We start from the raw sequence: 13,196 nt of genomic DNA on the forward strand, positions 1-13,196 counted from the left end.
GGGCTACCTAAACCATAAGCAATCCGTTCAGCATCTCCAATCAAGAATTCTTTCCACCCTCGCAGAGCTGGGGGTGGGGGCAGCGCTAGATAGCAAGGCAGGGAAACCAGACAATACAGTCTGGGTATTTGCGGATCTGGTCCTCCAAAGTGAGACCTGAGGGGCACGCATCAGAGAGGGCCACCTGGCTGCCTTGTTTTATTTTTATCCCATAGAAGGAGTCCACCGTGACCAAGAAGCGATGTCTCAGCTCAAACGGAGCACTAAGATGTCAGGGAAGGACAGTTTCAATGTGCATTTCGAGGCATTCAAGGACCCTGTGGCCTGTGAGTACATTTGAAGCTGCCTGTCAAGATCTCCCTCCTCACAGCAGGAGCATAGATTAATTCTGCTGTGCAACTGGAATGCTTCCAGGGCCTTAGCCAGGGAGCTGAAAAGAAAAACTGTTTGTCAACTCCTGGTCTGGAGAGAGAGAGAGAGAGAGAGAGAGAGAGAGAGAGAGAATTTTGCTAGTGGTTGTCTTCCATGGTCCTGACCTCACTGGTTAGACTTTGACACAAAGAGCACTGCTGGGGCAGGTTGCAGGGTGTGTGTGGGTTAAAGAGCTCTGTGCAGAGGAGGAAGTGTGGAGGGAGGTGTCCAGGGCTCTAGCCCTCCATACTTCCTTGTCAAATCCAGGGAGCGGAAGGAGAAGGCAGACAGAACACACTCCCTGGAAGTCCGCTGTCTAAACCGAGGTAACAGTTTTAGTTGGCCTCACGGATGGGCTGTCCCTACATCTTTGGCCCTGCAAGTGAGGCATATTTGCAGGGGGGGGGGGGAACAGGCTTGAATCCAGGTCTCCCAGACCTCAACCCAGCTTCCCACCAAATTCACTCCCCCCCCCCCCCATTTGCTAAGCTTGTTTACCTTTCTTTGAATTCCAGAAACACTTTGGCCAAGCTGCTCCCGCCCGACATCATCGAAATGTCAATGGACCTCAGGAAGTTGAAGTGCACTTTGATGAGGTCCTGAAAAAAAAATGAAAAGAAACATATTGGGATGTTCAGAACAGACCCCAAAAGCCCCTGGATGGGAAAGAAAAGGGAATTTTTTCCAACAAAGAAAATCAGTGAGAAGTATCTTGAAACTGACTGAAAATCACTAGCGCACTTAAGTGTGAAGGTCAGACTATAGTCACAGCTAAGGCAGTGGCTCCCAAACTTTTTCAACGGGCAGTTACCTTGACCTCCTGGGCCACTGACAACGACTCCCCATTTGGACTACGATCCTATACAATTCAGTGTTTCTCAAACAGTGGGTCGGGAGCCCATTTCAGGTGGGTCCCATTCATTTCAAGGTGCATTTTATTTTTAATAGATCAGTCTTGATGCTACCATGGCATGTGATTGCATTTGGGGAAATGTAACAAATCTGTACTTTGAAGATGCTGCTATATATATAGTTTTTTATATATAGCATAAAACTATATATGCTATATAGCATATATATAGCACGGCAGTCAATGGGACTTACTCCCAGGTAAGCGTGGATAGGATTGGAGCCTTTGGGATGCTGGGGGAATTTTTTTTAAACCAGATCAGCAACTGCTTTGGAGGGTTCTTTATTTTAAATAATTTTTTAAACTTCTACTTATTGTAAACTTTTAATCAATCGATTGATTGATTGATCTGAATTTGTCGTATGGAGGGAGTTACATTTTCCTACTTGATGATGTCACTTCCAGCCAGGATATCACTTCCAGGTTAATGACATCACTTCCGGTTGGATTATCATTCTAAAAAGTGGGTCCAGGTACTAAAAATGTTTGAGAACCACCGCTATAGGGCAGCAGGGTATAAATATGGTGCAAATGCATTTCCTAGAAAGGGGAATCTTTTCCTTGCTATGCCATAGGAAAAGCCACTGAACACAACTTGCACCAGGTTTCTTCAATCAAGAAAAAAAAAACACACCTGTAGTTTTCAGGAAGGAGAATAGACTTGAGCACCCACATTGAGGCCACATTACCTCCAGGTTGATAAATATCGCCTCCATGTCTTGTGGCGTCAGGACCAGCCTTAACGGATTCATGTAATTCTGCAAATGCAACATGGAAAACAGGTGAGGGTGCAAGTTGGTGCATCATGTGCTGTTGAACCCCCGGGCCTTCTCTAAGTACCAAAAATGGTGATAACGGTAGGTGGGGGGGTGGGACTGCAGCTGAAAAATATACCCCTTCTCAAATAAAACACTTGCAATTCAAGGCAAACACACACCCCTTCTCAAATGTGGGGCTTCTACATAATGAGGGAGAATCCACTCTGGACATAGAGATTGCAAATGACAACCAGCAACGCACACAGTCCAGGAGAGGCTTGGAGTTTGTTTCCAACTGGGGATTCACAGCTCCTGAGCTATATGGAAACTCCCAGCACCAGCTTTTGGGAGCTCTGGGGTAAAAGAGAATTGCCCTGTAGGCCTCCCTGCCGCATGATGGTTCACAAGTTAGCTTACTAGCTGCTTCACATGAAGGCAAGAGCGGAACCAACGGGTTGAAATGACAGGGAAGTCGACTGAAGCCAGACTGGAGGAAGAAACTCCTCCTTGTCACAGAGCGGCCAGGCACTTGCGGGCTCTCCTTGGAGGTTTTCGAGCAGAGGCTGGGTGGCCTCTGTCGGAGGTGCCATTAACAGCTGCTACGCTCTGAGCAGGGGGTTAGACTAGATGACCTCCACGATCCCCTTCCAACTCCAACATTCTACAATACTTCAAAAGGAGCAGCAAAGGAGCAGTGAAAAAAGTGTGTAAGCAGGCAGGCAGAACAGGATTGACACCAGTGATTTTTCTTTCCTGTTGTTGCGTCTACTCAGTTGCTAATCAACAAAGGGAAAAATTATCACGACTATCCGAGTGCTCCGCTCTGCCCCATTATTTCGATGAAGTCTTCATCTCCCCCCCCCCAAAAAAAAAACTTCTCCCCCACCCCTTTTGGAACCAAAACCATAATTCATCAAAACCAATTAAAAGCTATGAATGCGTGCCGGGGAATGTTCCTTTTAATCCAATTAGTTTCAGTGACACGACGGGCGCTGGTGAGAAACCAAGATGAATGGCCTCTCTTTTCTGTCACTCGAAGGCCATCAAACAGCGATAAGGAAAAAGGCAGGAATGCGCCTTATTGGGGAGATGTCAGCCTTTGGCCACGTGGGAAGAATTATGAGGCTTTTAGAAGCTGCCGGTGGATTGGGTGGGAAGGGTGTGGGGAGGGGGGTGGAAGAGTCCTTTGACATTGCAGAGAAATTCTAGAAAGTCTGGACGAAATTATAAGATAAGAATCTTCCATAAGAACATAAGAACAGCCCCGCTGGATCAGGCCACAGGCCCATCTAGTCCAGCTTCCTGTATCTCACAGCGGCCCACCAAATGCCCCAGGGAGCACACCAGATAACAAGAGACCTGCAAGGCCTCCTGGGAATTGTAGTTAAGAACATAAGAGCAGCCCCTCTGGATCAGGCCAGAGGCCCATCTAGTCCAGCTTCCTGTATCTCACGGCGGCCCACCAAATGCCCCAGGGAGCACACCAGATCACAAGAGACCTCATCCTGGTGCCCTCCCTTGCATCTGGCATTCTGACATAACCCATTTCAATCCTTTTGCAATGCATTCAGCTGAAGGGCTGGGGCTGGCTGAGACCGACTGAGAAGGTCGCCTTAGGCAACAAATTGGTGGCAGTGCCAAGCTCCACCTGTCTACTAACCCCCTCCCCCCCACTCCTTCTCTTTTTCCTGTTTTGGAAAAGGAAGAGGGGGTGGAGAGGCAGAGGAAGTGTGGGGGAGTGGAGGCTGCTGGCGCATGACAAGGAATGGAGTGGGGGGCACAGCATTTGGCAGCCTGCCTCTTCGGGGGCCCAAAGGTCTTGGGCAGTCCTGTAGAGAGCAGATTCCTACCGCTGGAAAACAATCATCCCTTAAGAGCATAACCAATGAAACAGCCAGAGTTGTGTGGGCAGAATTCCCTGTAATTTCACAGGGGCTGCCCACAGAGAGCTGCACGGGGACTCTCAGAAAGCTACTGTAAAAAGAAATGCCTTTAGGACCCACAAGAAAGCCTCTAAGGAGAGGTTAGTTAGTAAACTGAGAGGGAGGGAATTTCCATGGAATTTCCATAGAACTGGGGCCACTAGGGAGAAGGTCCCACTCCTTGATGTTCCCATGCAAAGGTAGATGGGCCTTTGGCCTGATTCGGTGGGGCTCTTCTTATGTTCTTACACGACCCTGAAGACTCTTGCCTTTCTCAACTCTCTATTCTTGAACATTAGAATGTAAGGTCCTTGGGGCAAGGACCCATGACCCCCTGTTCTTTGCTTGTGCTGTGAAGCGTGGCACGACAAAGATGACCGCAGCACGACAGGCCCGCCCAGCACTCACCTTTTCTATGTCTTCAAGCGTCTTGTAGTACTTGGCCTCGGTTTCCTGGATTTCCAGCAAGCAGCAATTTCTTTTGTCATCTTCCGTCATGCCCATTTTCTAGAGGAAACAGGACGAAACCCCTTCAGTGGCTTTTGAGCTCGCGCAAATTCTCAACAAGGGCAGACCAAAGCAATTAGTGGTGCCAAGAACATCTCGGTTCTGATACCCACAATCCAGCAGGCTTCTGTATGCTAACGTACGGTCAAAAGAGACACTGCAGGAGCAGACCCAAATCTTAAAACAGGGCCTGCTGAAAAATCCATATCAAGTGGGTCTAAATCTAACAATAGCCCCAAAGTGAGAGAAAAATGAATGTGGTTTGGGGGCAAAAAGCAGGGTGGAGGGCTTGCTTTTAGTAGTTTACAGCAGGCCCTTCGGACCTGCCGGCTCAGCACCCAAGGATTTGAGTATCTGTAGATGTCAAGCCTGTGGCTGGAGGGCCTCAGAAGGCCTCCAGTATAAGACCTGAAGTCACTTCTGGTTCATGCCAGTGACTCCTGGTGGCAAACCTGTGGGGCTAGCAGACCCCATTCGGCCTCTGGAGGGCCATGCGCAGCCTCCAGGAAACTCAGTGCCACCCAGGCCATCCACAGATTTTGTTATCCGTGGAATTCAGTGTCCATGGGGGTCAGGCTAGCTGGCGGACCTTAGGGAATGCAGGAAAGTTGACTTCCTGATTCATCAGATGAACCAAGTGGACTAAGGGAGCTCTGCTGTTCGTCATCACCTAACGAAGCAGGCTGTTTCTTATGAACGCTCCATTCGCGTCTCAGTTGTCACAGCCCGTCTTGTCTTTCCACAGTGCTCAAGGGTTTGGGTTTTTTTTTGTCACTGTGAAACCAGTGAAACAGCAACACTTCACTGAAAGGGGCAGGCAGGCAGATGCTGTCACGCCAAACCCATTTGTAGCCAACATCTGGAAGGGAACTGGAGGGAGGCTGAGATTCACGGGCAGTGGATTGCTCGGTTCCCAGACTCTCTTATCCCCCACCTAACTGTCACAGGCCTGATTTCCACTTGTCCATCACGACAATCCTGCCAACGCTTAGGGCTTGTTCACACATCACGGTGTTTAGCTGGACCAGAAGTTGCACATTTTCAGGCATTCAACCCCCCCCCCCCAAAAAAAAGCCCAGAAACAAAATCTGTGTCATTGAGAGCCAAATATTTACCTGCATGTATCTGATCTGAAGCATGGAGAGATAACAAAATGAAGCACGGTTATACATTTCAAAGTGCCTCCCTCTACATTGCCTTCCTTTTTACACAGCTGTCCTTATCCTGTGGAGGGCAAGCCTGGAAGCCCAAGAGACATACATTTCTCTTACCACAACCCCAATAGTCTTGCTTGGATATGGGAGTGTGGGTGGGGAATGGAGCACTTTCAATCCACACCTTGGATCGGGACCTTTACAGCTCCCCCCACCCCACATTTTAGCTGCTGAAATGTCACTGATTAGCAAACTTGTCCACTTCTCCCATGTGCCCCCGAACTGTGTGCTTTGTTGGCTGAAGTTCACAGCTGAGGGACAGCAATTAGGATGTACGGTAGCATTTCTCAACCTGTGGGTCGGGACCCGATTTCTGGTGGGTCTGCAGAGCCTCCAGAGAAAACACAGTTGATAGAAAGATCAGATGACTAATTGTCTCAAGGCCGAGGCTATTCAAAAATCAGGGAGCTGCCAACTGCCCTGCAAACAGTTGAGCTCCTGCAGTTTGCAAGCTTATTCTGGTGTGGTTTTTCCCCCCAAGTAAGTCAATGATAGGTAGTGGGGAGGGGGCAGGTGAAGGCTGAATCACTAAGCCCCTCAAGCCTTGAGGCTATTCATTTGGGCTGCCTCATGACATGAAATGGAGCAAGGTTTTTGCAAAGAAGTAAATACTATTTCTTGCTAGATCACCTTTTTTTGGAAAAAAGAAAATCTTGTATAGCAGGTGGATCCCGATAGGGTGTCATTTTAAGAAGTAGGTTCCAGTGCTAAAAGGTTTGAGAACCACTGATCTACAAGTCTCACTAGAGGGACAAGAATTTCAAGCAGAAATTGAGTGCCCTTGAGTGTCTGTGAATGCAGGAGAAAGGTGGGGTGGCAAGTTCATACACTGGTGAAGGCATCCTGTCTTAAATTTTGCATCAAAAAAAGCAGCCACTGGTCAACATGTCTGGATGAAGGGTGGCAAGAGTGGGCAGGCATTGTCTGTGTCTTTGGGGCTTGTTGGATGAGGTTTGGGGGGAGGGAGCTTTCTGACGCCTCCTGGCCAGGAGTTCCAAAGGCATCCAAATGCCCTCAGTCATCTTTACAAACTGGCCTTCTGGAGCAGCAAACTCTCCACGACTTTTCACACCCAACCAGTTGCGACTCAAGGGGAGGGAGCAGATCCCCCTGGGGGGAGGACTATCAGGGCCTGCGTTGTAAACGTCTGTCAGCACTTGCCAGCATCTAAAAATATGCTGGGGGGGTGGCGATGCACAGCTGGTTAACTGAGCAACCGCATCAGTCCCAAGTCGGTCTGCCCACAGAAAGGCGGTGTGACAAGACCGCAGAGCAGGTTGTCATTGGGTAGCTCTTCCAATGCCGCCGTCTCACCCTGTCACTCTGTCAAAACCCGTTTCTGCCAAAGGCACTTCACTTCACCAAGAACAAAAACCCAAGAGGTTTGGCCTTTCCCACCCAGAAATGTCTGTTAGGGAAATCAGTTCATGCAATTCCCCGAAGGGGGGAAGGAGAGTCAGGGGCTTTCTCTGAACACACATAAAATCTCCTGGCTCAGGCATTTCCCTGCATAAGAGGGACAGGATGGAGAGCTGCCCCCCATGTGTTTGGGGGGGGCAGGGGATCACTAGCCAAACAAGCCCACCATTTGAGTACCACTAGCATCAGCTCTGGATGGTGGAGAACCCCTTCTGAGGCTCTAATAACTTTATTTAATGATTGTACTTAATTATCTTGCATCTGGGTCTAGATGGGGAGCGCCTTGGGGCAGAGGATGCTCATCTCTTGTAGAGCACCACATTCTTTGCTGGTGAAACAGCGGCCACATCTGCAAATTCCACTGCCAGACTCCCACCAATTTTAGCAGGACGGAAATACAACACCCTTCACTGCATCTTCTTTCAGATCAAGGAAGGCCTCCTCCTGCAACAGTAGTTTGGGGGGTCATCCCAAGAGGCGCAGGGGCTCCTTCCATCACCCAAGACCCTACCTCCCACCTTCTCCCCTCTGCCAAAAACACTCACCATGGGCTGCTGGACTTCCACCTTGATGATGTCTTCATAGATGTCGTCCCCTTCATCTTCACACGGGACGCAGTCATAAATGTCCTCCCCCAAATCATGCTCGCTGGAAGAGAAATCAACCACCACTTCGTCAATCAAAACGTTCATTCTCAAAGAAATAACAAGGGGGGGGGGTAAGAGACAGCCCTTTGCTCAGTGCTAAAGCATGAACATCGGGATCAAGTCCTGAAATCTTCAGCCCCAAAAAGTTCTTGGAGAGCAGGAGTTGAGAAAAGCCACCCAGTGTGTAAACCAGGCTGTGCAGTGGCTATAGGGCAGGTGCACAGGGGTCCACCTGACTGACTCCTGAAGCCCCTGTGCCTACCTCTAGGCAGCTATAGATGGCCAACCCCCATGTTTGGCTAATTCCCGTGGCAGCCAGGAGCCATTATTAATTAGACCCTGGTTAATTATGCTTGGGATGGGTGGATAGAGGGATGCTCTTTTCCGTCTCACACAGCACCATAATCAGGGGACATCCAATCAAATTGAGTGGCGGAAGAGTTCAAACGGACAAAAGAAAATCTTTCTCTACCCTCAGCCAGCTAGGTAGATTTCCTGGTGCTGATGGTGCCTAGCCAGGAAAGCAAACCAGGAACTTGGCAATGGACAGGAGGCAGCACAAAGGAAGACTGCTTGGCTCCCAAGAACCAAGCGGGAAGGCACCAGCTGAAACACACACGCACTTTCCAATACATGGGGGAGCACACCGTTTGGGGGTCCCACCACAGACATCGCCTAGATGGGACAATCCCACTGGAACCTCACAACAGCCCTATAGGATAGGCTTGGCCAAAAGTGAGCTTTGTCACAGATCAGCAGGGATTTGAGCCCATGTCTCCCAGATCCAGGTCGGCCACAGCCTCATGGGTTGGCTTTGAGCCACTCAGAGACAATGGTTTCCCTAACAGCCCCAGTGTGAGAGCAGCAGCCAAACAGAGCTGGCTCTCTGTGAAGCCAGCTCCTCCTGCCACTTTGACCTTAAAAGCGTGCGCAAAGCTCTCACTGATGAGAAGCAAAGCCTCGCTGCTCGTCGCAAAGGGTTGGGGTGGGGGGAGAGTACGTCTTATGGCGACGCTCTCTTTAAACTCTGCAGGGGACTGGATCTTGCATCCCAAGTTCAAAGCCAGCGCCTGCTACCAGAAGTCACCCAGCGTGCTCCCAAAGAGAGCGGATGGAAAACGGAAAGGCATCCAAAAGCACGTGCAAGTTCATGGACCAAATGAACCTATGCACGTTTTAATCGAAAATAGCCTTCGTGTAAGCCTACAAGTAAACAAAATAGGTGTAGATAACCTTTGAAAATGTAAGAGTTACAAAACCACTTGGTTTAGCGATGACTGTGATTACTAAATGATTACTACTTAATCATTATTTAGTGAAATTATTAGATTTCTAAATAAAATTTTTACTCTAGCACGGTGCCCCCTTAGGTGTAGGGCCAAATAGGGAGCAATCAGTCCAACGGGCTTAAAGCCAGCCCTGGTACTTAGTGTTTGACTGCACACATGGAGATCTGCAACAAAAGGCCACAGTGTACCCCTAGGTCCTCCACAACCTGGCACAACTGTCACATAACACCAGAACCAGGGGACATCCACTAAAATGGAGTGTTGGGAGGGTTAGGACAGACAAAAGAAAATATTTCTTTACTCAGCGTGTGGCTGGTCTGTGGAACTCTTTGCCACAGGGTGTGGTGATGGCGACTGGCCTGGACGCCTTTAAAAGGGGATTGGACAAGTTTCTGGAGGAAAAGTCCATTACGGGTTACAAGCCATGATGTGTATGCGCAACCTCCTGATTTTAGAAATGGGCTATGTCAGAACGCCAATGCAAGGGAGGGCACCAGGATGAGGTCTCTTGTTATCAGGTGTGCTCCCTGGGGCATTTGGTGGGCCGCTGTGAGATCCAGGAAGCTGGACCAGATGGGCCTATGGCCTGATCCAGTGGGGCTGCTCTTATGTTCTTATGCTCCCTGGGGCATTTGGTGGGCCGCTGTGAGATACAGGAAGCTGGACTAGATGGGCCTATGGCCTGATCCAGTGGGGCTGCTCTTATGTTCTTATGCTCCCTGGGGCATTTGGTGGGCCGCTGTGAGATACAGGAAGCTGGACTAGATGGGCCTGTGGCCTGATCCAGTGGGGCTGTTCTTATGTTCTTATGACAACCCCCAAGGGTCAGAGACTAAGAACCTGGGAAGTGGTTCGGCTGCAGAAGGATCCATTCCTGGCAGTGCGTCCAAGGCAGGCTGGGAAAGGCCCTTCTCTGCCTAAAGGCCTGGAGAGACGCTACCAGCCAGTGCAGGTAAGGCTGAACTAGATGGGTTATGGGTCTGGCTCAATGAAAGGGGGCTGAAAGCAGAGGTGTCACTGGGGTTTGTGTCACCCATTGCAACATGATGGTATTATTCAAAAATACCAAGATTTTCAAAATTTTGACCACTAGTCATCCCCAGGAAGTCACCCAGTGTAGACTGCACACGCCACCACTGATGCCACAAAGGAAGACTTCCAAAGGAGGAAAAGGACACTTTTTTCCTCTTTCCCACTCTGTAGCAACCTGCCTGCGCTATAGCGATGACAGCCAGCCTCCAACTTGAGCCCTTTACGGCTACGCCACACGGGGGGGGGGGGGGGAGGCCTGTCAACCACCAGTCAGCAGTGGTAACCAGGCTGGGTTAGCCACTCCAGATTACTAGTAACCAGGCAACAACGGCCTCCGCGTCTCACAGCACAACGCAAAGGGCCTGTGGACACAAATGCACATTTCAGGGGTGCCGCTTCGCATATGTTACAGGACGTGACATCGGCGCACACTGGGCAGAGAAAGATGCCTGATGGGAGACATGAAACGGGGGAGGGGGGAAGCAGCACTCACTGCTGCAGAGGTGAAGGAAACAGGACTGACACTGGGGGTTTGGGATTCTGCTTGGGTTTAGGCCCTAGGACCTTTTTGGGATGCTGAAGATCAGTTCTAGAATAGCTGTCAATGGTGCCACATGTCCAAAAGCAACAGAGAAGGGGGAAAAAGTGCAGAACAGACACAGTAGCCAAGGATTGGAAGGTACCTTGGGGTCATCTAGTCCAACCTGCTGCTCAGCATAGGCAAGGCTGCCTTATATTGAAATGCGACCTGGTCAGTCTCTCAGGAGTGGAGACTGACCATTACTCAAGGTCAGTCTCTGCTCTAGCCTTAAACTACTTGCCCAGAATAAACGGGGGGAAGGGGGGGTCTGAATTGTACACAGGGATTTTCAAGATGGCAAGGTGCACCCTTGAAATCTTGTTTCTCTCTCAATCTGGGGGCACCTCTCCTGCTGCTCTCTTCCACCTCTCAGACGCTCACTTGCGCTTCCACTGCGGAATGACAGATATTATCTAACCGTGAGGTTTGCCAGTGACCTTTGAGGCTGAACGCCGGTGATGTATGGGGGACTCGCCGGCAGAAGCCAGACGGATGCCTTCTGCAACGGAAGATAAATCAGGAAGCGAACAGGGAAGAGTATTAGGAATGCAAATATTGGTACAGATTAAGGGGGCCCGCCAACCGCTCCGGAGCTGCGATGACAAACGACTCGCTATTATGGAGTGCTATCAGTGAGGCTCTATCGCTCCGTAACCATCGGGAGGATCCATTAACCCAGGAAGGAAAAAGCCCAAAATTAATACTCGCAAAGACTGTATCTGTTTGAAAAACGCCAGCTGGGAGGGGGTTAAAAATTAAAGAAATGTGCAAATATAGGTCACGCTACATATAACACGCTTAGCATCCAAATTGATATCTGCTGCCTCCACTTTCCAGTGTACGGGGAGCTCTTAGTATCTGTGGGGGGAATCGGTTCCGTGACCACGGATGCCAAAATCGACAGATAATGAAATCTGAGAATGGAGTGGAAGAGCAAGTGTGGGGGAGAGGAGACTGATGGGCTAGAACGTCTCTCAGGGTTTACATCTCCTTCACACTTCCTTTGCTCCCCTTTTCCTTTACCAGTGGGGGGAGGAAGAGGGGCTGTAAAGGCAAGTAGGAACCCCCCCCTCCCCAAGCTGCTTCCTGAAGTGACCACCTCAGTCTGGATCACAAATGGGCTGGCCATACATACATTTCCCTTCATCTAGGGCAGCCATTTTTCAACCAGTGTGCTGTGGATGCTCTGTAGGTGTGCCGCAGAAGTTTGGGACAGGGTCATTTTTTTTAGTGGGGCCTCTGGGGGACGCGAGACCCCTGCTGGCAATGTGGTGGACCTTGCTGACTGTCAAAAAACAGATGGCACACCTTTAACATTTCAGTGCCGTCTCAGCGTGATAAAGGTTGAAAATCACTGATCTAGGGAAAGCGTTCTCTACATAAATTGAATAACTGCAGGGAAAATCTGCATTCCAAAGCCCCAACTTGCAAAGAAGCAGAGACCGTAAGGGTCCAACGTGGATACTTACTCCGCCAGTTCCTCCAAACTTCGGTAGACGTCATCGTCATTCTCGGTGGTCTCCTCTGAAGGGAACGGCCTGGAAGGGGGGAAAGAAGCAGAGAAAAAAGGCAGATTGATTACTTGGAAATATATGAACGTCACCTGAGGTGGAGGAAGCAGGAAGGACAACATGTAATCAACACAGGTACAAATGCTACTCCTACATGTCGACTGGAGAGGAGCAGATGAGGGGTTGGCAGGAGGCCACCTGCCCTCCCGTCTCCTACGCTCTTCCTCCTCCCTGGAACAGATCAGAAGAGGAAGAGGTGGGCTAGAGCATCCTCATTCACCCCACTTCTCCTCCACACTTCCTCTTCCGCTCTGTTCCCCCGTTTGCCACCTGAAGGACTGGTGGCACACAAAGCGTGTAGGAGCTTCACAACATGTTGTCTCCAATGCAAGCTGAAGGCTGAACAGCTCTCACCCGGCACATTAACCCTTCCACATTTGTGAAAGGCCCCTTTCGAATCCGGTAGTGGGGTCAAAGAGACTCCAATTAACCCTAACCCTATGGGAAGATGACCATTTGAAGGTGCCTCCCCTATACAGCCTGATAGAGCCCTCTGACTACTGTTCTCATTCACTTTTCCTCTCTGCTCAAGTCTTCTGGATGCTTGAGTGATGGTGATGATGATGAACATTTCCTTATTGTAGCTGATGCATCAATGTAAAGGAGTTATGTAATCACAAGAGCTTAGGCAGTGCAGGTGGTGGCGGGAGAGACTTTGCTCATTTTTACAAGGCTTTGGGGGTCATTTTCACCCCAAACGCCTAGGAAGCGACAGCTTGAGTCAGCTGTCAATCATATCAGTGGCAACATTCTGGATGAGAAAGAGAGGGACCCCCCCCCTCTCCCAGCTGCAGAGATTTCTATGCAGCCATCCAGCATGCCAATCCACCTGGCAGAAGCTGTGATGATCAACCAGAAAAATGAATCCGATTTGCCAGCGGTTTCTGCCAATGGTGGAAGGGGTGGGGAAGAAAAATAGATATGATTAACCCAGAG

General features: G+C 49.8%; 1 protein-coding gene across 2 annotated transcripts in view; it reads right to left on the reverse strand.

Annotated features, from left to right (window-relative positions):
* Positions 1-13,196, reverse strand: part of VAV2 (vav guanine nucleotide exchange factor 2) — a 126,689-nt gene that overhangs the window by 20,602 nt on the left and 92,891 nt on the right. For both annotated transcript variants that reach the window (XM_066610596.1, XM_066610597.1), the window contains 5 exons: positions 12,159-12,227; positions 7,687-7,789; positions 4,410-4,508; positions 2,011-2,079; positions 910-1,010 (listed from right to left, as the gene is read on the reverse strand). In XM_066610596.1, coding sequence (XP_066466693.1) covers positions 910-1,010; positions 2,011-2,079; positions 4,410-4,508; positions 7,687-7,789; positions 12,159-12,227 — 441 coding nt within the window. The remainder of the gene's footprint in view (positions 1-909; positions 1,011-2,010; positions 2,080-4,409; positions 4,509-7,686; positions 7,790-12,158; positions 12,228-13,196) is intronic.

Source organism: Tiliqua scincoides, chromosome 16 (assembly GCF_035046505.1).
Source record: "Tiliqua scincoides isolate rTilSci1 chromosome 16, rTilSci1.hap2, whole genome shotgun sequence".
Taxonomy (NCBI): Eukaryota; Metazoa; Chordata; class Lepidosauria; order Squamata; family Scincidae; genus Tiliqua; species Tiliqua scincoides.